General features: G+C 44.6%; 1 protein-coding gene across 2 annotated transcripts in view; it reads left to right on the forward strand.

Moving 5' to 3' along the window:
- csmd2 (CUB and Sushi multiple domains 2) overlaps positions 1 to 22,823 on the forward strand; it is a 249,101-nt gene that overhangs the window by 134,807 nt on the left and 91,471 nt on the right. For both annotated transcript variants that reach the window (XM_048993996.1, XM_048993997.1), the window contains 10 exons: positions 2,125 to 2,228; positions 2,744 to 2,856; positions 8,020 to 8,202; positions 11,589 to 11,915; positions 13,383 to 13,577; positions 16,777 to 16,915; positions 17,735 to 17,922; positions 20,393 to 20,581; positions 20,891 to 21,007; positions 21,531 to 21,746. In XM_048993996.1, the coding sequence (XP_048849953.1) occupies positions 2,125 to 2,228; positions 2,744 to 2,856; positions 8,020 to 8,202; positions 11,589 to 11,915; positions 13,383 to 13,577; positions 16,777 to 16,915; positions 17,735 to 17,922; positions 20,393 to 20,581; positions 20,891 to 21,007; positions 21,531 to 21,746 (1,771 nt within the window). The remainder of the gene's footprint in view (positions 1 to 2,124; positions 2,229 to 2,743; positions 2,857 to 8,019; positions 8,203 to 11,588; positions 11,916 to 13,382; positions 13,578 to 16,776; positions 16,916 to 17,734; positions 17,923 to 20,392; positions 20,582 to 20,890; positions 21,008 to 21,530; positions 21,747 to 22,823) is intronic.

Below are 22,823 nucleotides of genomic sequence, written 5' to 3' on the forward strand. Positions count from 1 at the left end.
CGTTCTATGCACCTTGATGATATTAACTTTTAGTCACGGTTCTTTGTAGTCTACAGTACATGGATTATATGGAGTAGCAAAGGAAAGAGTTCATTGTTTCAATCGCAAGCATGGAAGATGAAGGGAATCCCTTGCTTTTTGGATGAATGCCATACATTTTGGCGCATTGTTTTGTTGTCAAATGTATTAATGCGCATTTATGATGCCGTCAAGGAATTATGCATTATGTACGATAATGGCTTTTTTTATGAAGGGCCATGTGATTAAACTGTAATGCACCACGGCTTGTGGGAAGACCCACAGAGAAAGTGAACGATAGCAGCCTGCTCTTGTAACATGGCTTGATGTGGTTTGAAATGACCTTCTACTCCAAGGTACAGATATTGCTTTCTCCGGTACATTTCACATGGCATAAATTAGAGGTGTAGAATAGCACCCAGCTAGGTTATTCTTAAGGAATCCAAAGTGAAACACTTAAATCATTTGTAATAACCAGGGTAACATCAGGAGTTCCCTCACAACAGGAACTCGCAACTCTGTCAAAGGTTGTGACATTGTATTATACCATCCTCATGTACGGAATATCTTGGCTGCTTCAGTGTTAACCCTCTGGGGTCTAGGGTAGGGAACACACTTTCACTGACTGGGGCATGGTCACACATTTCATTCAATATCATAAACTCAATTCATGGCAAATAAATTATTTCTTATACCTGTACATTTGTTTTGGCATTAAACTAATCTTAATCTTAATAGTTTGTAATTTGACATCAAAGTACAGACATTGCAAAATGTAGTTTGGATCACTTGCAGAAACATTATAAAAGTACAGAGTAAGCAATGGTGGACGTTTGTTTTGATCCCAGATATCTGATCACCAAAGTCTTGGCTACATGAAGATGACTAAATGGTGTAGTTGCAACATTCAGTTGAACAAATAAGTAAGAAAAACCTAACTCATGTCACTATTTCTGGGTTCCTTTCATTGAATATGTAGCAACTTTCATTCGTATGAATGAGTCATTCACACCTGGCCACACACCCCCCCCCCTTTTTTTATGTTTCTACAATAAGATTTCAGAGAGTTATGAACTGAAATACACAAGAAAGATACGTGGCATCCAGAGGGTTGCGGTGACCTATAGGGGATGTAAAGGTCATTTGGGTCCTGAATTTTAAGAAAGAGGGGGCAATAAGTTTGAATCCATTCATGTAATATTTCTTGTAATGCAATAAAATAATTTATTTCTCACCACTCCTGGGGGGGAGGGGGTGGAGGAAACCTGTAATTTTGATTTTGCATTTCACTCAGTCCTTTTCCCCTCCATTGAACCTGCCCATCTCAAACCTGCAGACCTTACCAAACGAGGACAAACGCGACTGATGCCTTCGAGCAAAAGCAGCCGAGCCTAAAAGATCGTCGCTCGTACCTCACGAAAGGGACGCGGCGTTTAACTTGCGATCCGACCTGGAATGGCGTTTCCCCCATCCCTGGCAATTTTCATTACAGAGTTTGTTTACCATAGGACAAAATGCAATTTGCATTTATATAAGCTTTTTCATTAGGCTGAAGTCTCAAAGCACTCCGAAAACATCAAGAACTGAGCGGAAATGTGGCAGGCAATTTGAAATGGGAGACTAGACAGCACATCTTTTTTTGTTCCTCATGCTTTATAAACTTGTATGTTATTTCATTGAACAAAACATTTATTGGATTATTTATTTATTCAGACCTGAATAAAGTATATTTATGCTGTATATGAAACCTTAAGCATTGGAATAAAGATGAATTAGTCTAAATACCAAATTCATAATATCTTTTACTATATGGATTGAGAGGGAAAGCACCTACCTGCCAAGTTATGGCATAACGTAGATCATCTTAATTGTATATGATTATCTTTGCTCGTCATTAAATCTGCCAAGTTCTAGATGGGATTACCTCAGATCATTTTCTACAGATGTAAATACAAGTCTAGCTTGCATATTTAACCATTAAGACTGGTGTTAAATTTGGTATATTTCTTTGCGCGCGTTTTTAATTGGTGGTGGAGATGGACACACACAGGTGTCAGCAGTGGCAGCTTTCATTACTGGTGTCACACAAACTGCCCACTGGTGCAGGTGATCAAGCTGACATTCGAGGATTTCGACCTGGAGCGAGGCTACGACACGCTGACAGTGGGGGACGGCGCGTCCGTCGGAGACCAGAAGACAGTCTTCCACGTGTGAGTGTCAGCTGGTGCCCCCCACTCTTCCTCTCTCTCCCTCTGTCTCCCTTCCTCTTGCTTTTTTTTCCCCATTCTGTGACCTCCCTGTGCAGCGGTGCGTGGAATAAATACCCAGGACCAAATTTTTAATTTCCGTGCATTTCAATGTTAAAACAAGATCACTTGACTGTGATGTGTTGAATATTGATGCCTGTAATGGCGTCGGAGACACCAGATGCTCAGAAATGTTTTCTTTTCTTTTCTCTTCTTTTTTTCCTTCTTCCAGACTGCAGTTAATAATTGTTTGAAAATGTATTGTGTTCATAAAGTTTAAAAGATCAATTTTTATGCGCGTGCCTTCCATGGATGATTGGTCCTCATCCTGTCTTTGGCATGCTGTCATCAACAGCTTTAGTCACGTTTTCTGTCCTGAAAGGCTTCACTGGCCAAAGTAGGTTGACAGTAAGAGAAAATGGTTCTGAGCCTGGTTTAGTGGAGAGCTAAACCAACAGCCCGGCTTGGCTCTCTTACAGGCTGTCTGGGACCTCCACGCCGGATCTGGTCGTCAGCACTAGTCACCAGATGTGGCTTAACTTCAAGACCGATGACTCCAGCGGTTCACTTGGATTTAAGGTGTCCTACGAAGGTACGTGACTGGACTTAAAGATCAGCTTTTCTGTGTGCCCGATTTATGAAATACATTGTAAATACACAAGAGAAGTAACAGGCAATGGAGGCCTGTGAGAAAAATAATCGAGATAGATCACAGTGAAAATGCTTTAAGCAAAACTAACCATATAAATATTTTATTATGTTATCTTATGCTGCAGTTTCTGTGTACTTTGCGAGACAAAGTAGCATCAATGACCAATAATGCAGGGCTATTAAAGTCACTTACTGTATGAACAGCTCATTCGATCTAATTGGTCATTCTGTTTGGTATTGATAGTTGTGTCTTTAATGTTCCTGGTCAGCCATAAAAAACAGGAGTCCAGCGGCAGCATTTCCTCGGCCTCTTTTAAAGGTTGCTCAATAAATATAGCGGGCAGACTGGGTCACGCGTGAGAGTTGCTCATCAGCGCGATATATCCAGACTAGATTTTTCTTCCCAGACTTTTCTTTCATGGCAATTTATACGTCATTTTCTACCTGCTGAAGTGGAAGCGAAGGGGATGAAGTTATTGACAGTGACTCTTTATAGCTGTATATCATTAAATTTTTGCTTCCCGGACGGCTTGTTTATGGGTGGGCGCTGTGTATTTAGCTTAAGAGAATAATATAAAAATTAAACAATATAAAATTGACTGAGAAGATGCCACAGTCATTTTGTTAACCTCAACAGGAAGAGCGCACAGGATATTTCAAATGAGGCCAAAATTTTTTGGGGTAAATGAGTAATGAAACTGTAAGATTACCTTGTCGTTCTTCGTGGCCAAATGGATTTCTCTCATTTGTAACTTTTGTAAATTTCTTATGTTCTCTTAACTAAACCATAATGCGATGGCACAGGAACTCGGTGTATAATCAGACTGGAATGGCCTGTGTGCATTGGCTAATCTACAGGTGTCATTCCAAAGAGTGCTGCAGTAAGGTCCTGTTCCGGAGGGCTTGGCGGCAGGTAAAAGCCGCAGGAGTATTTTACTCCACTAATGACTGAAGGCTGAAACCCGCCTTCGCCATCGGTTCAAGTCTGTTGCCCCATTAATGAACCAATTATCAGGAATTGGCAGGCTTCGAACAGCCTAGCCCTGAGCCCACCTTTGCTGCTAGCAGTGACGCAACTTGATATTGCAGGGTTGCATTTTATCCTGATTGTAATGCATTGACGTGTCAGATTTCATCTTGGCCTGAAGACCACTTCGCTGTTGCCCTTAATCGTATTCCCAGCGTATCTCACCGCCACGCTTCAGACGGATAGCTACTAATGGCCGCTTTCACAAGGTTCTCAGTCATTTGCTCTTACATGTTGTTATCCAGGGTTTTTTTTTTTCAGGAAGACCCTCATCTCTCCGCACGTGAGAACCTGCAACATACAGGAAGGTCGCCCCCAATCTGGCCCATTCTTCCTTCTCTGATTTCACTTATATTGGAAGTCAAATTAAAATGCACAGAAACTTAATTGTGTTGTGAATTGGCTCTGCCTATGAGTGAGATTAAGCCTTTGTAGAAATTTGCAGCAGTATAATGCAGTATAATCTAAAATATTCATATTAATTATTTGTTTTAGTAGCAGCAGTAGTAGCAGAATTCATGGTTATATAACAATAAAAGAAGTAACATATTCATTAAATTGTCGGCAGTCAGGCCAATATTAGTTTCAATAAAATAGTGATTTATTTAAATGATAATTCTTCTTTAATAATGTTACATTTAAGTTAAGCTACTGAACTGATCTTGCACTAATATTCTCCATAAAAGTAGCTGAACTCAGTGCACATTTTTCTCGATTTATTCGTTAAAATTCAGCACAGATGCCGTAGTTTAGCTACTCAGTGAAAACTTCCTAAGAGATTGACAGCATGATGCCACAGGAACACAAGTATCTGATGGATAAATAAGTCATGTGAATATTTAGTGGGGGGATGATGGATATGAGGGAGAGCACAGCGACATGTGTGCCTGTATGTGACGCTTCCCCGCTGGGCCGTGTTTGTAGTGGAACATCTGCCCACATTGGCTCCTCAAGCTGATGGCCCCCTCTACAGGAAGTGCAATTTAAAAGAAATAATGTATTAAACAGTTCTGGGGAAAGGCATTTGTACAGTCACACGTGTTCCGGGGCCTTGCCGGTCTCGTTGCCATGTCAACGGGCCCCTTTTCAAATTACAGCAGCTTGTCAGTCAGTTTGGGTGGCAGCTTAGCACAGACTGTCAAGGACCTGCAGAATGAACACACCTAGAAATGAAACCCACAGAGGCCAAGGACACCTTACAGCTTCCGGAGAGGGTAGCCTGAAATGCAAAGCAGAGTGACAGTCTGGGGTAGGTTTAGAAACATGACGCTAACAGGTATATCAGGGAAAGGAGGTTGAGTGGATTACGGAAAGGAGAAAAGCTAAGGGAGAGAATAAGCGGACAAACATTCACTATTATTAGTCCCGTGGGGCTACTTCCATAGCCTTTTGGGCATTGCGAGTCATGTGCAGCTTGATCCAATTAGTGATACTTGTGTTTTTATTCTGCTGGCAATGACCCACTGAGATCAGGAAATGGGCCCCTCTTCTCGTTAAACTTGAACACTGCGACTCACAGACTAGTCTTGGCACAGAATCGCCATGCCGACCTTTGTGGGTTTTACGCATTTTCTCCCGCCTTTCCAGTTGATTAGCTGAGTTGATTTTACCCTGCCAGCACAGGGGGCAAACAAGACCTGACATGCTTAGGGTTTTGGATGCTGTAAATGAAAGATCCGAACAAAAACAAATTAATTTGGAGAGAAAAAAATCTGGAAATCAATTCGTATTTGTTGAAGCATATCAGTGGGGTGGCAGCGCCGAACGAAAGTCTAAACGAAACGATGATTGTTGCCGTTTCTTAAGGTTAGAGGCAAGCGTGACAATGACAGCAGATGCCAACATGGTAATACTCAATGATTTACTTTGACTCACTCCATGGTAACATTATATGACGAATAACAATGAATAAATAATGATTCCCTGTGGGACTAAAATAGCAGGTTAATGTAGCATTTTTTTTAATGCATTTGTAATGTTTTTCCAAGAATCCTAAGGCAATTGTTGCTAAACACAACGGTGTTGCACACAATAAGGCAACGAGAATGCAATTTCAAATGCCTGTTGTACTTGTAATTTATCTACAGATATTCTTATGATCTAGTACATTTTTTGGCATATTGCAGAAAATGGCTATCAACTTGAAATAGCGTCTGCTGTCTCCATCATTGTATAGACACGGCATGCTGACTTTTGGTTGCTAATCGGCATTGTTATCTATCGTGCATGTTACATATAACTTCACACTATACCGTTAAGCCTTTGTAAGAGGGCAAAGCTCTTCCCTCATGCAATTAAAGTGGAATGAAGTTGGGAATCTGATTTATGATGTGTGGAAAACCCCAGATCCACCGGTGATGTGCCTACTGGCCCTGGTTATATTAGATTGTCTAGCTGCAGGCCACACTGAAGGCAAAGACTCGCATGGACTATGCTCTGAATTTAATTTCACGAGCTTCCAAGCTGAAGTACCATTTAGGAGCTGCACTCCGAGAATAAAAGCCTGACTAGCTAAATCGGATAGCAAACGGCTGCACCCTTCCCCCAGAGTTCCGGATACTTACGTCTCCTTCTCCATGGCTTCTTGAGCACTTTTCTTTCCAGTGTTCGCAATATTCTTCTCCCTGTGTTGGAGCTGTACCCTTTGCGGCATGGTCTCTGCGTTCTTCCTGTTCGCAGCGTATGACCTCTCTGCCCCTCCTATCCCTCATGCTCTGCTGCCACGCTGTCACAGATGCTTTGAAGAATGTTCCAGGAATCAAATAAATATAATGGCAAGATTTCATCATGCGTTTTTGGCCACAGATCTTGAGACATGGACTGATGGAAGGATAGATAACAGGAAGAAAATTGAGGCGATATTAATAAACTGGTCATTCTTCTTGATTTTTGTTCTCCCGTTCTGCATAGCTGCTTATATAAATTGCATTCACTTTTTGTATTTCAGTACATCTGTTGTATACATTTGGCATATATGTATATACAAAACCTCAGATATGCATTTTTTATAACTTTATTTGAAAATAAGTTTTCTTTTTTATATTTTATACTTATGTCAGCTGGAGTTTTTGTACTGTAACTAGTCTTAGGGGTTCCACAGTTAATTGACCTGCTCTGGTGCAAAACGGTGGCAATGCTGCACTCTGCAATTATCTGCTTCGCCTTAATGGTTCATTTTAGCAGCAGTAATTACGCCACCCGTTACGGCGGCGCTAGCTTTGATGTGCTTCGCCGCTTTGATCCGAAAGCGCCCACACGGCCACTTTATGGACGTGCTTCGCAACTGTTAAAGCGTTATGCCATAAACAAGGCACGAGACTAGTCAGCGGGTCGATTTGTGCGTTAGCATATGCAGGGGTGCAGCAAAGCCAAGTCTGCCCACGTCCAGCGAGAATTAAGCAACCTTAGGTGGTTAGCAGAACTGGGGCAAGCTGCATGAGTTCTTCAGCATGTGTCACTGTAGCTGATTGTCTTCGCTCATTTTCATCATCTTCGTTTAGGCCTCAGGATGTGTTTTCTTTTGTCCTTACCCCTAGCTGATGGCTCCTCAAGCACTTTTCACATCCCAGCTTCAGTCTGCAGAGAGCTGGATGTCGTGGTTTTTTATAGACTTCTGGTTCTGTAGAGCACCTCATGCAGTTTGATTGTTTTGTCTTGACCCGCTTGCCGTGTTCACTGCATGTGCCCTCTCTGGTCCTGCCACATATATGACAGCCTACATGACCAATGAGTCTCTGTATTTTCATTACCCTTTAATGACATCACTAGAGTTCTTAAAGAAGTGATTGGTGGCTGTCCATGCCTATAGCCCCCTCCGTTCTCATCTCTCTCCATCCAAAACCAACGCTATACATCCATATTTATCCCTGGCAATTTCTATTAATCCATGACTATTCACATCTACTGCATGCCGTTGCCATCCAGTCTTCACCATTAGTCTTCATCTTCATCATAGTTCACCCCTATCCATTTTCGCTCTTCCCATTCCTTTCCCCCATACCAGTCTATTCCCAACCATCACTGGTTTCTCTCGTTTCTTCTCGTCCTTCACCGTGCATCCCTTCCTCTTGCCTGCAGAAATTGACCAGGGTAGCTGCGGAGACCCAGGTATCCCTGCGTATGGCAAGAGGGACGGCTCGGGTTTCCGGCACGGGGACCACCTGCACTTTGAGTGTCTCCCCGCCTTCGAGCTCGTCGGGAAGAAAAACATCACCTGCCAGAAGAACAACCAGTGGTCGGCCAAGAAGCCCAGCTGCGTGTGTGAGTGGGTCCTCCCTGCTCTTCCCCAACCCCTTCATTAGGCCATCAAGCAAAGGAGCAGAAGTATAGTTTTTATGTACACTGCATGCTTCTCTGTATAATCCTACTTTTCCCATGCAAACTGTTTCAGTAATTTCTCTGTGCGGCACCTTTGGGGCCTTTTTTGGTTTGTTGTCTGTATGTCTTCCCCTCGGTTGGTGTTTCATTCCCTCAGGCTCTCATGGCACATCCTGAGTTTGCCGAATTTGATATGCCCCTGGGTCAACAAGGGAGGGTCTGTATGCCTAAGGTTAAGGGACATGTCATGGATTAACACAGACAAAACATAAGAGTAAATTTACCTGCAAAGGCTGTGTGTAATGTAAGGGTGCATCTATAATTAATAATAATAATAATAAGGCTTGTACCAGCAACCCTGTGATCACAAGTACAGAGGTGTAGCCCAATGAGCAACACACAAGCCCCGGGCAGATGACTAGAGGCTTTAAAAATGACAAACAAAAGGCCCAATGCTGTGATGTCATACGACGAATGTGAAACGCAGGCCCCTCCCTTGTCGAACCAGCGACACATTGAACTTGGCAATATCAGGACGTCCTTACACGATGGTCTCCTGTCGTCAGTGCTTCTGAGGTGCTTCTCTTTTCTACGTCTTGATCCCCCATTTCTCGTCACCGCATTTATTCTTGCTTCCATCTTCGAATGTGAATCAATGCTCAGTTTATGGCAGTATTCTAAACTTCAAAACTGCACATATATAACTGGCTATACCTTGATCCGTAGAGAACGCATAACAAAGCAGCACTGGGGCGAGATTTCGGCGTTAAAATAGTTACCGAGGGTCGGGTTATTTAACACGTCTCCCCAGTCTAAAATTAGACAGAGGCATATTGATTCCCCTTGGGTGTCAGGAGCCTGTCAGTAAGCACAATTCTTAAACACTCGTATTGACTGGTGAAGAAGCAGCTTGTCACTCTGACCCCATACACACCCGTCAACATTACTCCCCTCCTGCATCTGTGCCTGGTTTCAGTTACATCCCGTTCCTCCCTCTGAAGCCAAATGCGTTCTGTGACAAAGGAATCACTGTGATCTGTGATACAGGAACCCTTTTCTTTTTGTTTGTTTGATTTTTTTTTTTTTGATCAGTATTTGTTTGTTTCCGTGACAACTGAACAAAACAGATCAAAATCCTGCCACTGAAGACTGGTTGAGCCCTATTACTTTAGTGAGCTGCCCCTCGATTTTATCGTCTTTGTGATGACAACTGCGGCCTTTTTCATTTTACAGTGATGTGTTAGCCCTGGTCAGTGCTTTGCTGCTTTATTCTCTGTCTTTTATCTGTAATGAGATAAAGGGACCGGAGGTTTCAGCCCATGGCAAGCGAGAGTCCATACCTTCTGGCACCGTGAGCATCTAATAACCTCAGGTCTATAGCGGGGTCCATATTGTCAGTTTTATTAACCGGCACTAGCCAGAATCGGATGAGGAGGTCTTTAACTAAAGACTGCTTAATTAAAAAAAAAAAAAAAAAACTAATTAAGGCATGAGTCAATACTACCGCTGATAGGGCTGAGGACACAGCTGCTTTGTGGCTTGGATGAATTGCAGCAAAGGTCAGCCTTCAGACACATTGAGAAAAATGCACTGCATTGCAGTGATCTCTGGTTAACTAGGCCTGTTAACTAGCTAGCCATTTTCAGTGACCATATTTGTCGACATGGTATTTTACCTGCAGAGTTATCAGGACGTCAGCACTAACCTGCAGTTAGCTGAGCTACGCTTGAACAATTAAGATTAAAGAATGCACTGGCGATGCAGAAGAACACACTGTACAGGACCCGGGTGCGAGCAGCTCTGAGCAATATTTACAGTGTGAGCCGCAGTATTTACAGAGTGAGCTGCAGTATGTACAGTGTAAGCTGCAGTATTTACAGAGTGAGCTGCAGTATTTACAGAGTGAGCTGCAGTATTTACAGTGTGAGTCGCAGTATTTACAGAGTGAGCTGCAGTATTTACAGAATGAGGCTCGCAGCCAGACGGCTGAGCTTGACAGGCACAGATACTCAGAGGCACAGCAACGCACTTGCCTGCCGCCCCCTACACACGCGCAGCCATGCGCTCGCCTCCCTCCCCACAGACGCAGAGACATACGCTCGCACACACTAACCGAGGCTAATAAAGTCATGAGATGCAACGCTTTAGACACGGGGGGCCGCAGTTTGGGCTGAGCGCCGCTCAACGCCCAGACTTGTATGAACATAGTATCACCCCCCTCCCTGAACGCCGCCCGCTGCCTCACCAGCTGTCGCTGGCCCCACTCCGTGTCCTTCTCGCCTCTCCGCGTGTTTTCCTCGGTGCCGTCAACGTGGCCCAACGTTTCCGACCCGGCCTCACCACCAGGGCGGTGTGGGGAAGGTGATCCGCAGCATTCCTGGTGTTCCCGGGTCTCTCTTCATGTTCGATCAGTGATGAATGTGAAAAGCCACTGCAGGAGTCGAGGGCAATGTGCAGAAAATAAGGAGAGAAAGCAAAGAACAAAAAAAATAAAAGCAAACGTGATTTATGGATAGCCTCAGGTGCAAGATGGAAAGTCGAGATGGCAGAAAGAGGAAAAAAATAGCAAAACAAAGCTAAGAAAAATAAGTAGTGAAATATTACTGCTCCATGTGATGAGGTGCAAAATGGCACTCTTCCAGTCGGGTGGGGTATGTAGATCGGCAGAGACAGTCGTATACACCGTGTTAGGCTTGTAGCCTCTGTCTGTCTCCCTCCCCTTACTGTGTTAATAGGTGTCTCTACAAAATGTATTTAACTGTTTCAAATGGACACCACTCATAAGGATGTAGCTGTAGAATTGAAAGCACCGGTGCTAATAGTTGTCTGAAAACATTTCTCAGAGCGTCAATTCTTCCTCTGATTGCCATTCAGAGCTTTCCTGTCTCCGGCAGAACACGAAGGGAACAATTTGTGAACACATTTCAAGTAATCTTACTATATCCTTTACTCACAGTATCCTGTTCTTTTTGAGCCTCAGACAGTCTGAGTGTTCTCTCCTTACCTGGTAATCATACGGTGCAGATATTCCCTTTGCTTTACGGCACAGAAACATTATACTAGGCGCTATGCCCTAATCTTCTCTGTATTGTCCAGCGTTACTCTGCTATGCTGCCTTCCTGCTGGGCATCCTGACATGTTACGTACCCTTGTCTGTGTTCTCTGCTTAGGGTCCGCTTTCTGTGTTACCCTTTGCTATTTATGTGTTAAATCTTCAGAGAGCTTTGTCTAATGCCTACTTCACAGCCTACCTTGGCTTGCGGTGCTCACCGCGTTGCCGGGTCACTTTGATGTGCCATAACTCGCATTCTCTGTGTCTCCCTGCTCAGTCTCCTGCTTCTTCAACTTCACCACCCCGTCCGGCGTGCTCCTGTCGCCCAACTACCCCCAGGAGTACGGGAACAGCATGCACTGCGTCTGGCTGATCATCGCCAAACCCGAGAGCCGCATCAACCTGGCCTTCAACGACCTCAGCTTGGAGAAGCAGTTCGACTTCCTGTCCATCAAAGACGGTGGAAAGGCCGAGTCGCCTATCCTGGGCACCTTCTCCGGGGATGTGCTGCCGTCTCCAATCACCACTAGTGCCCACGTGGCCCGACTGGAGTTCCTCACGGACCACACCAACACGGACCGGGGCTTCAACATCACCTTCACAAGTACGTGAGCCCCTGGTGTCCGGTCTCTGATGTTCTTAGCCCATGTTTTCACCACAGGGGTTGTCATGTGGCCAAACCAAATGAAAACAAAATGATGCAGAGTGAACGTGACAGAAAATTATTCAGGAAGTTTATGGAGACTGATTTCACCAAGCTGAACAGTTTTTTTTCCCTTCTTTTGGCCTTTTTGGTTTGTTGGCACCCATCTGCAGTTAGGTTGACATGTATGGCAACCACGCAGCCAAGCAACATTCTATTTTGAATCAATACCAGCTTGAATGCCCTTGTTCATTAAGTTGAGTTTCATGCTCTTGACACAGTTCGGAATCCATCGCAGAGTCATTTCAGTGTCTGGCACATTGCATCAGTGTCTGTAGTGTCAAATTGTACAAACAATACTGACCATAGATCACGATGACCATGTTATAAAATATAAAGAGAGTAAATATCATCTGTATGCTAAACGGATAAAATTAATGTTGACAGAGCACCTACAGTACAACGCTGTTTAGCTCCCCTAGAACTTTCTGTTACACAGTGGCGGTCTTGGCCCTTCTGTGTCCTCGTCTAGCAGGTTATTTTTTATGTCTTTCTTGTTTATATTTATTTTATTAGTCTAGCTCACACCACTTTGAAATGGTGGTTAATAAAACTTTTATAATTTGAAAGGAAAATATGTGGATGAGGTCAGATTTTGTTCAACTCGCAGATGCCCAAACCCATAATATGTCATTAAACTTTCAGGACCAGGTAGTGAGTCCAGATTCTCCAGGGATTCTCTCAAGGGTAAGAAGAAGGTACTGCAAATTATGACATTAATTGTCAAATAAACAGGCAAACAGACAAAGAAATAATGAAGGACAGGCATGGTTAATCGGAGCTGACGTCCTCACAGACGTCTCCCACCACGTGATCCGCTGACGGCCTCTCGTGGGTGGTCTGCTCCTATCATCCATGTTAATTACGAAGATGACAAACTCCATTGAGAAGATGGTTGCCGGTTTAATAAATAGAACGATGGTGATGGATGAGCTTTGGGGTTGCTTTGGGTGCGACGGACTGGCGGGGGAATTAATCATCGCAAGCATGTCACTGCTGCGTCGAACCATAGAGGCTAAGATGCCCCCCCCCCCCCCCCCCCATGCGGTGCTGACGTTTATGGAGGAGCGGGGCTCTATCTCCAGGTGATGCATCGCCCCCACACCCGCTGTCGACAGCCGCGCCAGCCTGCCCAAACCTGGGAATCAAATGCTGAAGTTTCTGAGCCATATAAATCAATCTGGTCTTCCTAAGTGAAACAAATTAGATCCAAAAATAATAAACAGCTGCAGAAAAGTTTGTTCAAGGAGCCGTGGTTTTGGGGGTCGGGTTGCTACCATATGCAGGATGTTCAGTAACACTCCCATGCAGTGAGGAAGAGTCTCCTCACTGATGCAGCCTTCCTTAAACTCCACCCACAACCCACAGCCTTCCGCCACAACGAGTGCCCAGACCCCGGTGTGCCAGTGAATGGGAAGCGCTTCGGGGACAGCCTGCAGCTGGGCAGCTCCATGTCCTTCACCTGCGAAGAGGGCTTCGTCAAGACTCACGGCTCACAGACCATCTCCTGCATCCTGAAGGACGGCAACGTCGTGTGGGACAACGCCATGCCCCGCTGTGAAGGTGATTAGCCCTTCCTTTTGTGGGTGGATAACAGTAATTATATACCTACTCCTCACTACTTTAGCCACTACCTCAGTTAGCGACCATTCGACGGTGAGATATATATATATATATATATATATATATATATATATATATATATATATATATATTTAATTTTTTTCCAACCCATGCATTCATTTATGACCAAATGTCATACGTCTGCCAACAGAGACAGTGGCAACCAGTAATGTTTTCAGTGCAAAGCACAGTTGCAGTGACATCAAGGATACCGTGATTTTCACTTAGCGACCGTTTTACTAAACGACCTGGTTGTTGAAACAGATCTCGGTCACTAAACGAGGAGTAGATGCAATAATAATAATAATAATAATAATAATAATAATATCAAGCATTCCTGCTGGTTCATTTACAGCATAGTATGGATTTCTCATGCCTGTTTTCTCGGTTTGCATGCAGATGTGGGCAGTTGTTTACACCAGATGGCTATAATCTCAAGCAGTCTTCAGCATTTTTATTCATTATATAAATGTAGTGAAGCATACAAAAAAAGATTATTCCCTCCTGAAAAACAAAAAAGAAATTAAATAAAGTAACGTACGTCCTGAAAATCGTAATAGCAAAATAATTTTGAGTGAAACTCATTAGTAAATGCAGCTGGAAGGCTGTGGTTCCAGATGTGCACACCTGTGATCTATAGTGTGATTGGTAGCGTGATTCATAGCGTGATTCCTACTGTGATTTGAAGGGTAGCTCCATTCAGGAGTGATTGAGGTTTAAGTGAAACTGCTGAAATACATCTGCATCCCCGGCAAACTCCTTCTTGAACCCCTAAGACATAGAGACCAAGGACCAAGGACAACCCTCTGGCATGCGACTGGACCCCACATTCCATGCGAGGGCTAATGCGGATGCATGCGCAGCTCCTTTCGCTGCTGTGGTAACTGAGCCATATCTCATACTCCCTGTGACAGCTGACCGACGGTAATAGTGTAGAACAGCACAGCTCAGGCAGTGCACCTGAGAGCGCCCCTTTGATTCCCTGGGAGTTGTGCTGCTACTAGAGGCGTTACTGGGTCAGCAGGCTTCGTGGCAGGTGAAGGAAGTGAACTTATGACTGTGAGACTGTCGGTTTACCTCCTGGGTTTTGCTGTTGTACCTTTGAGCCTGCGGCTTCACATGTGTCAGAGAAAAGACCCGGCTGCACCCCGGCTGAGATGTAAAAAGTGCAAGGCATGCAAGTTCTTTCACCTAAACGCACACAGCAAGCTGTTGCTTGTCCGTCTGCCGGGTAACATGAGGTGGGGTGGGGGGGGATACTGCGGGTACAACGCCAGCCCATCATAGGGCACTGCTCGCACACCAGTACACCCAGTAGGGGTGTAACGAGATCTTGTGTCACAAGATATAACATGACGAGGAAAGTGGTCTTGCGAACGCGCTGCAAAGCTGCTGATGTAAGCATGTGGGCGTCTGACGAAATGACCATAGTAGATGCCCCAGACACTTTTAAATCTTTTGTGTGGTAGCATTTTGGGTACCCAGCGGAAAATATAAACAGCGAAAGGGTGACAGACAAAACACGAACCATCTGTAAGCATTTGTAGGAAAATAATTCCGTACACAGCGGCTAACGCTACAACTATGCAAAGCCATTTGCAACAGCATCAGTGCTCTTTACTTAAATCCACTACACTGGTGAAGAAAACATTAAAAATGTTTATATTGTTTTATTTATATTGTATTTTATGTTCAGTTTAGTAGTCAAATACGAGAGAAGCCTGTCATTTGAGTTTGCAGTGAAATATTTTATGGTGCTAGATATTTGTTCTGTTCTTTACTGCATGAGATGATGGTGATTATTTAACACGTTTCACCAAACATCTGCAGTATTTAGCATTTTTGTCTTTCAAATGAATGAAATAAAAGGCTGCTTTCCAGTAATATATTTCCTCTTTGAAGTTTTCCATAAAATATTGTTAAAATATTTTCTTGTCTCGTTCTCGTGAACCCAGTATTGTGTTTCGTCTCGTAGGCTGAGTATATTGTTGCACCCCTAAAACCCAGTTGTATGTTTTTGGGCTGTTGTGAAGACAGGTATGTTCCTCACAAAGAGCCAAGAACAGGAATCTGCCCCCCCAGGTGAATGTACTACCCTATATGTAGGTACATGACATCACGCATGAAGCAGAGAGGTTACATTCAGAAAGTGCAGTGAGGCCCATCCTTCAGTTATTATGAACCAAGCAGGCTCTATATTTGGGTGGACCGGCTGGTGCGTGACAGGAGCATCTGTGGTTTCTTCTCCCTGACGTAGCCATAGAGCTTGTGTCCAGTAGAACCCTGCTTTTAGTCAAAGTGGTCACACCTAAGCCTGGTAGCAGAAGTGAAAATGGGTTGTACCACCTGCTTTGCTGGGGGGGGGGGGCAGTCAGCAGGTGGAAAGGAAGTGCTGAAACTGAAACCAATCATTTTTTTAAATTGTTACAGCCGGTAGTAACACTGTCACTGTTATCTGTTGCTAAGCTGCTTACCATCTGTGGACATTTTCACAGGAGGAAACTGAGGGTTCAGCAGGTGCAACAGCACAAACCTTCGGGGGGCATGAACTGACAACCTCGGGGGAGCACATCAGTATACTTAAACCAGCATTCCTCCTGCTGCTCTCGGTTGGCTCAGACCTTAGACTGACAGCACTGGCAGCACTGCCTGTGTAGCTGAAGCCTTCCGGAAACATAACAGTCATCCGTCTTCAAATCCCACGGTGTCCCCAGGAGCTTTACGCAGAGGCAGGAAGTCAGATTTCAGTCAAGCGTCATCATCCTTCTAGACAAACTTGCCGCCGCTGAAAGGCCTCCGGGAACTTATCTGCATTTGAGCAGACTTGTAGACATGATGGGTAACCGGAGCTGCCCTCCAGCTCCGACATGACAGCACCCGAGAGCTTCCACAGATACTCGGATTCTGTCCAGATAGCATGCTTCCCTTCCCGTTCTGATGCACTCTTTTCCAGTTGTTTTACGTTAAAATCCACACAAACTGTCGTCATTCTTAAAGATGAGTATGCTTCTTCTGGAGTTTACAAAAAGTTCAGTTGTTCTCAAGGGGATCTTTCCAGCTTTGCCACAGCATCTGACAGGGTTTCTGCTGTATCTCCCCCCCCCCCCCCCCCCCCCCCCAATTCCAAACACCCCTACAGCTCCTTGTGGCGGGGAACTTAAAGCCCTAAGTGGCATCATCCTGTCCCCGGGCTGGCCTGAGCTCTACAAGGAGGCCCTGAACTGCGAGTGGATCATCGAGGCCCCTCCTGGCCACCCTATCAAAATCATCTTTGACAAGTGAGCGCTGTTCCTGCCTGGGCCCCTCGGCCCACCCCGCCGAACTCACTGCAGCTAACTTTCCTGCTGTAATTCTGCAGTTACCATTGCTGGGTCGTTGCCCTAATATGACAATGAGGACATTAATTTATATCTGCCCGAGGATCATTCCATTTTGGTAATCTGCGTCTAAGTGTGTGATAACGTTTAGTTCTACGTGTGAATGACAGCCACACGCACTCCAATTCCTTATGTCGTACACGATGATTATTACGCGGATTTGAGAAACGTGATTATATCCACATAGCTCAAGCGAGACTGTAGTCACATGGGTTTCCGGAGAGTCACAATCCCGCGTGGAGAGGCGTGTGCTACGTTTATCTGGAGTTGTGTCTCAGACACATGCACACGTATGACAGAGACACGAACAGCTAAAAGCCAATGTTCTTTTGCATGCATGTATATGTACATTAAGAGAAGATCACTTGCGACAATAACGCTAATTCAATCAACAATAATGCAGTGTCTCAACCCAGTCCTCCTGGTCCCTCAAGTCCATTTTCCTCTACTTCCTCCGAGCTCCCGACAAGCCTACACCAGGTATTCAATATTCTTGATTGGCTGGAAGCTGGGAGGGAACAAATGTGCACTGTCTACGGTTCCGGGACAGCTGAGTGGAGAATCAGTGCATTACTGAATTTGCGTTATTGGTCTGTGTTTGTTAGTGTGTATAGGTGTACAAGCAAGTGAGCTTTTCTCAATGTGTGAGACTGTGGGAAACACTGCAATGACACAATGATCAGCACTGGTTCTAAAAGATCCAGCTGTTGTTTCCTGCAGGTTCCGGACGGAGGTGAACTATGACGTGCTGGAGATTAGAGATGGACGGTACCCATCGTCCCCCCTCATCGGCAGCTACCAGGGCACGCAGGTGCCGCAGTTCCTCATCAGTACCTCCAACGTCCTGTACCTGCTGTTCACCACGGACAAAAGCCACTCGGACATCGGCTTTCGGATCCGCTATGAGAGTACGCCCCCCGCGACGGTGCTACCTTGTGACGCAGCCCCCGGTGTTATTTTTGGACTTCTTAGCTGTTTGACTGACGTCACCGTGGGGGTGGAGAAGTACCTCCCCTGGCATGCCAAGCGTGGCTCAGTCGCTGTTTGACAGGCACCTCAAAGTCCTGCAGGATCTGCCGCGCTGGCAGCTGGCACGGCCCGCGTCGCGTAGGAAACCGCTGCCGGCATATCCACGTCCCGCACGCGTGCGCACCACAACCTCTTTAGAACGGGACTGTGTTCCCGTCGAACATCTGGTGTTTACACCAGAGCATTCTGCCATAATTAAAGGCTGTCATATTCTGATTGTACATGTAGAGGTTCCAGAGGCACATCTGAAAAGAAGCTGCACTTTAGATGTTGTGCTTGAGTTTGAATTAGCGAGGAAACAGATTTTAAATTCAGAAATTTTCCGCTCAATGTGTTTTTGTACATAATTCAGTTTGGACAACTGTAAATTACATGACTAGCTTGCTTGTTTACCTTGCGCTCTAATCCAGAGTGACTTAAATAGCAATTTTGATACTTTGCCCATAATCTGAGCTTCTTCTTCAAGAAAGGTATGTTATGTGCCTTTCCGAATGGTACCGTGTCCTGTCCCTATTTAGGTCCTGAGCCTGTTCATTATTGGGTTCCGTGAAATCTACAGGAGAATACTTTGACTAGTTTCTGAGCAGAAAGCTCAGGAAAATTGAAGACTAATTATCCAGTTACATGGGCCTGTTCTCCTGCCAGTGGAGCCTGCAGTTGGGATACAAGCAACCACTTTGACTCAAATTAAATAGACTAAAATTGAGCTGTCAGTTTTAACAAGATGGAAATAAGAAATTAACCACTCAGTTCTTCTGGACATCTGAGCTTATGTTCACATCGAGCTCATGCCCCCCTGCTTTAATTACAAGAGACACTGGAAATACTTAACAGCTGAGACACCCTAAAGTAAATAGACAAAAAAAGGACATCGCTGTGCTGCTATCGTAACGATCTGCTTTAAGTGAAATCGCAGGGCATTGAGGTCTAAGTCACAGCATCTGTAATTACATAATAACAGAGGGCTGAGTTTGCAGTGAGATAAGCAGATTGGCAGACGCGGCTTTGCGTAGCTTTGTGACAGAGCTGGGTCTCTGCTATAAGGGCAGCCTGTGGCCGGCGTGTGACTCATGTGCGATAGTCCCACTCACCGTCGCGCCATAAAGCTCAGCCTTCTCCCAGTTCTAAATAAAGTACACTGGCACGATACAGCAAAAGCTTCTTTCTGCAGATGCACATGACCTTTAGAAAAGTGTATCATACTTATATAAAATAACAGCCGCATTTCCTGTGAGCACTACCACTAGAATTACCCTGGATGCATTCCCTGATTAACTAAGTGCTCAGCAAATATCCATACGTGGTGTAAATGTCCCACATATGCACTACTGCACATTAGTCTCTTTTTTAGCACGTTTAATTACGCTTAAATCTAACTCAGCAGTAAGTGTTTAATTCCTCAGGAAATAGCTATTTAAAGATTAGAATATGTACAAATGAACAATGAATGTACAAATTTTGTTCTTCACAAAATTACTGATGGCTAGAAGAACACGGTTTGGTTCCCAAACCTCTCCTGAGACATTTCATGCACTTCTTAAATTTTGCAACCAACTCGCATAATTATTTAATTGACTTATTGAGCCAAACAAGGTGCTATTGGTCCAGTTCGCAAACATATGGGTATATTGGAATGTTTCGCTTTTGCTAAAAATGTGTAATGAATAAGCTAGTAATTTATAAAAAAAAAAAAAAACTTTTTAAAAAAGTTCATTCATTGAGTTTTCGGTGTTGCGCAAACATTAATAAGTTAAAAACAGAAAAATACTAAATGTAGAAAAAAATATATATTTATAAGAACTATTCCTTTTTTGTAAACTGATGATACAGGTGGTGACAGTTCGCTTAAAGAGGGGCGTCATGAGTGCCACAGTAACTCACTGGGCAGCACAGTGACTCGGCAGGTGGTACAGTGACTCTGTAGGCTCAGTGCACAGCATAGTGACTTAGTGGATGACATAGTGATTCAGTGGGCAGTGCAGTCACTTTAGCAAGTGGCTCAGTATTTCAGTGGGTGGCCCAGTGACTCTGTAGGTGGCACAATGACTTAGCAAGCGACTCAGTGATTCAGTGGGTGGCACCGTGATTTAGTGAGCAGCATGGTGGCCTCACATCTCAGGGTCCTGCACCTTTGTTTGTCTGGAATTTGTTCCTCTATGTTCATCTATGCTTTCTTCAAGAATTCTACCTTTATCCCACAGTCCCCACATATATTCATTTAGGGAGTTGGGTGTCTCTAAATATCCCAAAGTGATGTAATGGTGCATCTGTATGTCCTGCAATGGCCCAGATTTTCCTCGGGGGGGGAGATAACAGCCTTGTCTCCATGTCTCCACCCCCTTGCTGCAGTCGTGCAGCTACAGTCAGACCACTGCGTGGACCCGGGCATCCCGGTGAACGGACAGCGGCATGGGCACGACTTCTATGTGGGCGCGCTGGTGACGTTCAGCTGCGACGCTGGCTACTCACTGAGCGACAGCGAGCCTCTCGAGTGCGAGCCCAACTTCCAGTGGAGTCGTGGCCTCCCCAGCTGTGACGGTTCGTGTCCCCCCCCCCCCCCCAGCCATAGAAATCACTCAGTTGGAAGCAGAGACATAACAGTGGTTTTCATAGAACTGAGACTGACCTTGATCGCGTTGTCTTATGTATGCCCTGCTTTCTCTCAGCCTCCCTGTCCCCCTGCCCCTGCTTACCCCGTTAGATCCCTTTCTTCACCATTTTTATATCATTGGCAATAATCTTGTAAACTTCATTTTAGTGCATCGTCAAAGCTGGGGACAAAGTAACGATAGCTGTGTTTATATGTCGTTTACGGGATTCCCTGCTCCATTCTCGCCCACGCTAAAGCTCTCTGCGGAGGCTACATCCATGGGAATAGCGGCACCATCCTGTCACCTGGGTTCCCAGACTTCTACCCCCACAACCTCAACTGCACCTGGGTGATTGAAACGTCTCACGGCAAAGGTCAGCGCACAGCTACATCCAGCTTCTGTGACATAAGCATGGACACTTTTATTGGACAGACTATCAATGAATCTTGATGTCAACAGTTAGAATTTATGCTGCATGTTTCTGGGATCGTTACCCATATTTTTCTTTAATGGCGTTGCATTTTTGATTCCCTCTGTATGGTATTTTCTGTCAAGTGCTTTACGACAATGCACTTATAAAAATACTGTAACAAGTGAAACCTGATTGACTGACATGCTCTGTTGACCTAGAGTCACGCGGTAGAATGTCAGTCCAGCAGGAGATTGATCCAAATTTATTGTTAGTTGCTAGGTGTTTATGTTCCCCTGCCACAGCAGCAGATGTCATCAAATCGATATAAGTGCTTCGATGATGATGTCACCTGTAGAGTCGAAGCCAGAGTAGTGTTCGATTGGTCCTTTTACTCAGGACCCTCGCCATTAGCTCTAATTGTATGGGTTGTGCTGGTCATAGAGTCGGCTGGATTATCGCTCTGCCCTTCTTCTCCTCCATACAGGCGTGCAGCTCACTTTTCACACCTTCCACCTGGAGAGCCCCCACGACTACCTGCTGGTGACGGAGAACGGCAGCTTCTCAGAGCCCCTCTGGCGCCTCACGGGTTCCACGTTGCCTCCTCCCCTCAGCGCCGGCCTCTTCGGCAACTTCACCGCCCAGATCCGCTTCCTCTCCGACTTCTCGGTCTCCTACGAGGGCTTTAACATCACCTTCTCTGGTAGGCGAGCACCCCGTCCAATTCAGTATTTTACACTAGAACCGCCATTTCCCAGGCCAATGAACATCAAGCTCTTTAACCACCAAGCAAGACATACTTCAGCTTATGCAGGCCTTTTGTTCGCGCTAATGTGCCATGAGTGTTAATAACAGCAGCCAATTGAACACTCTCAACCAAAAAGCCATAATGTTCTTAATAGATTGGCTGCTCTGTCACAGCAGCGAATCTGACAGCCTCAACCAAAAAAGCCGTAATGTTCCTAAGAGAGTGGCTGCTCTATCTGAAATCGTAAAGTTGAAAAAAATTAAGTGCAGTATGCATATAAAGTGCCTGTTAAATAGACATAGTTTATTGGTGATTTCATGTTCATCGAAGTTTATGCTTTTTAACAAATGTATTAAGTAATGGTATTTTTTTTACCAGTCAACTCAGGTGAAAAAATGTGTGTTTTCAGGGTCGCCAAATCTCACGTATCTGGTGCGAAGCTCACGCTTTCAGATTCTCTCGCTCACGCAGGATATCTTGCTGCAAATTTGTATTATTTCATTATAAACTTAAAATTAGCTTCATCAAAAGCATTGGGGTAGTTTGAAAACCCTACAGACTGTTTAAAAGGTAATTCAACTCTTACACACATGTAAATGCATATGCATGTGAAAAATATCACTCCAGCCACCTGGCTGAATTTGGCAACCGCACATTTTATTCAAAATGAAAAGTAGAATGCACTGTTTTCGGCTGAAGCGGCTCGTCATTCCGATTGCGTTGTTACTCCGGCAAATATGAAAGGATCATGAGAAAAACATTACGTGTCACATATCTTTTTAAAATAATAATAAGACCACCCATACCCTACTGTAATGGCTATTAAAGTGATCAGTTCCTTTGGTATTTGTATTAAAACGAGACTTATTACTGGTGTGGGACCGTCGAAACCAATGCATAAATGAGCACTAAAATATATGACATGAACACGACTGTATTATGGGCTTTACGGCTTTTCTGGGGGTGACAGTATACTGTAACTCTGTTGCTGTGAGCATTACTGACTGTCCCATTGTTTTTTTGATGAGTGAG

Source organism: Brienomyrus brachyistius, chromosome 23 (assembly GCF_023856365.1).
Source record: "Brienomyrus brachyistius isolate T26 chromosome 23, BBRACH_0.4, whole genome shotgun sequence".
In the NCBI taxonomy this organism is placed as follows: domain Eukaryota; kingdom Metazoa; phylum Chordata; class Actinopteri; order Osteoglossiformes; family Mormyridae; genus Brienomyrus; species Brienomyrus brachyistius.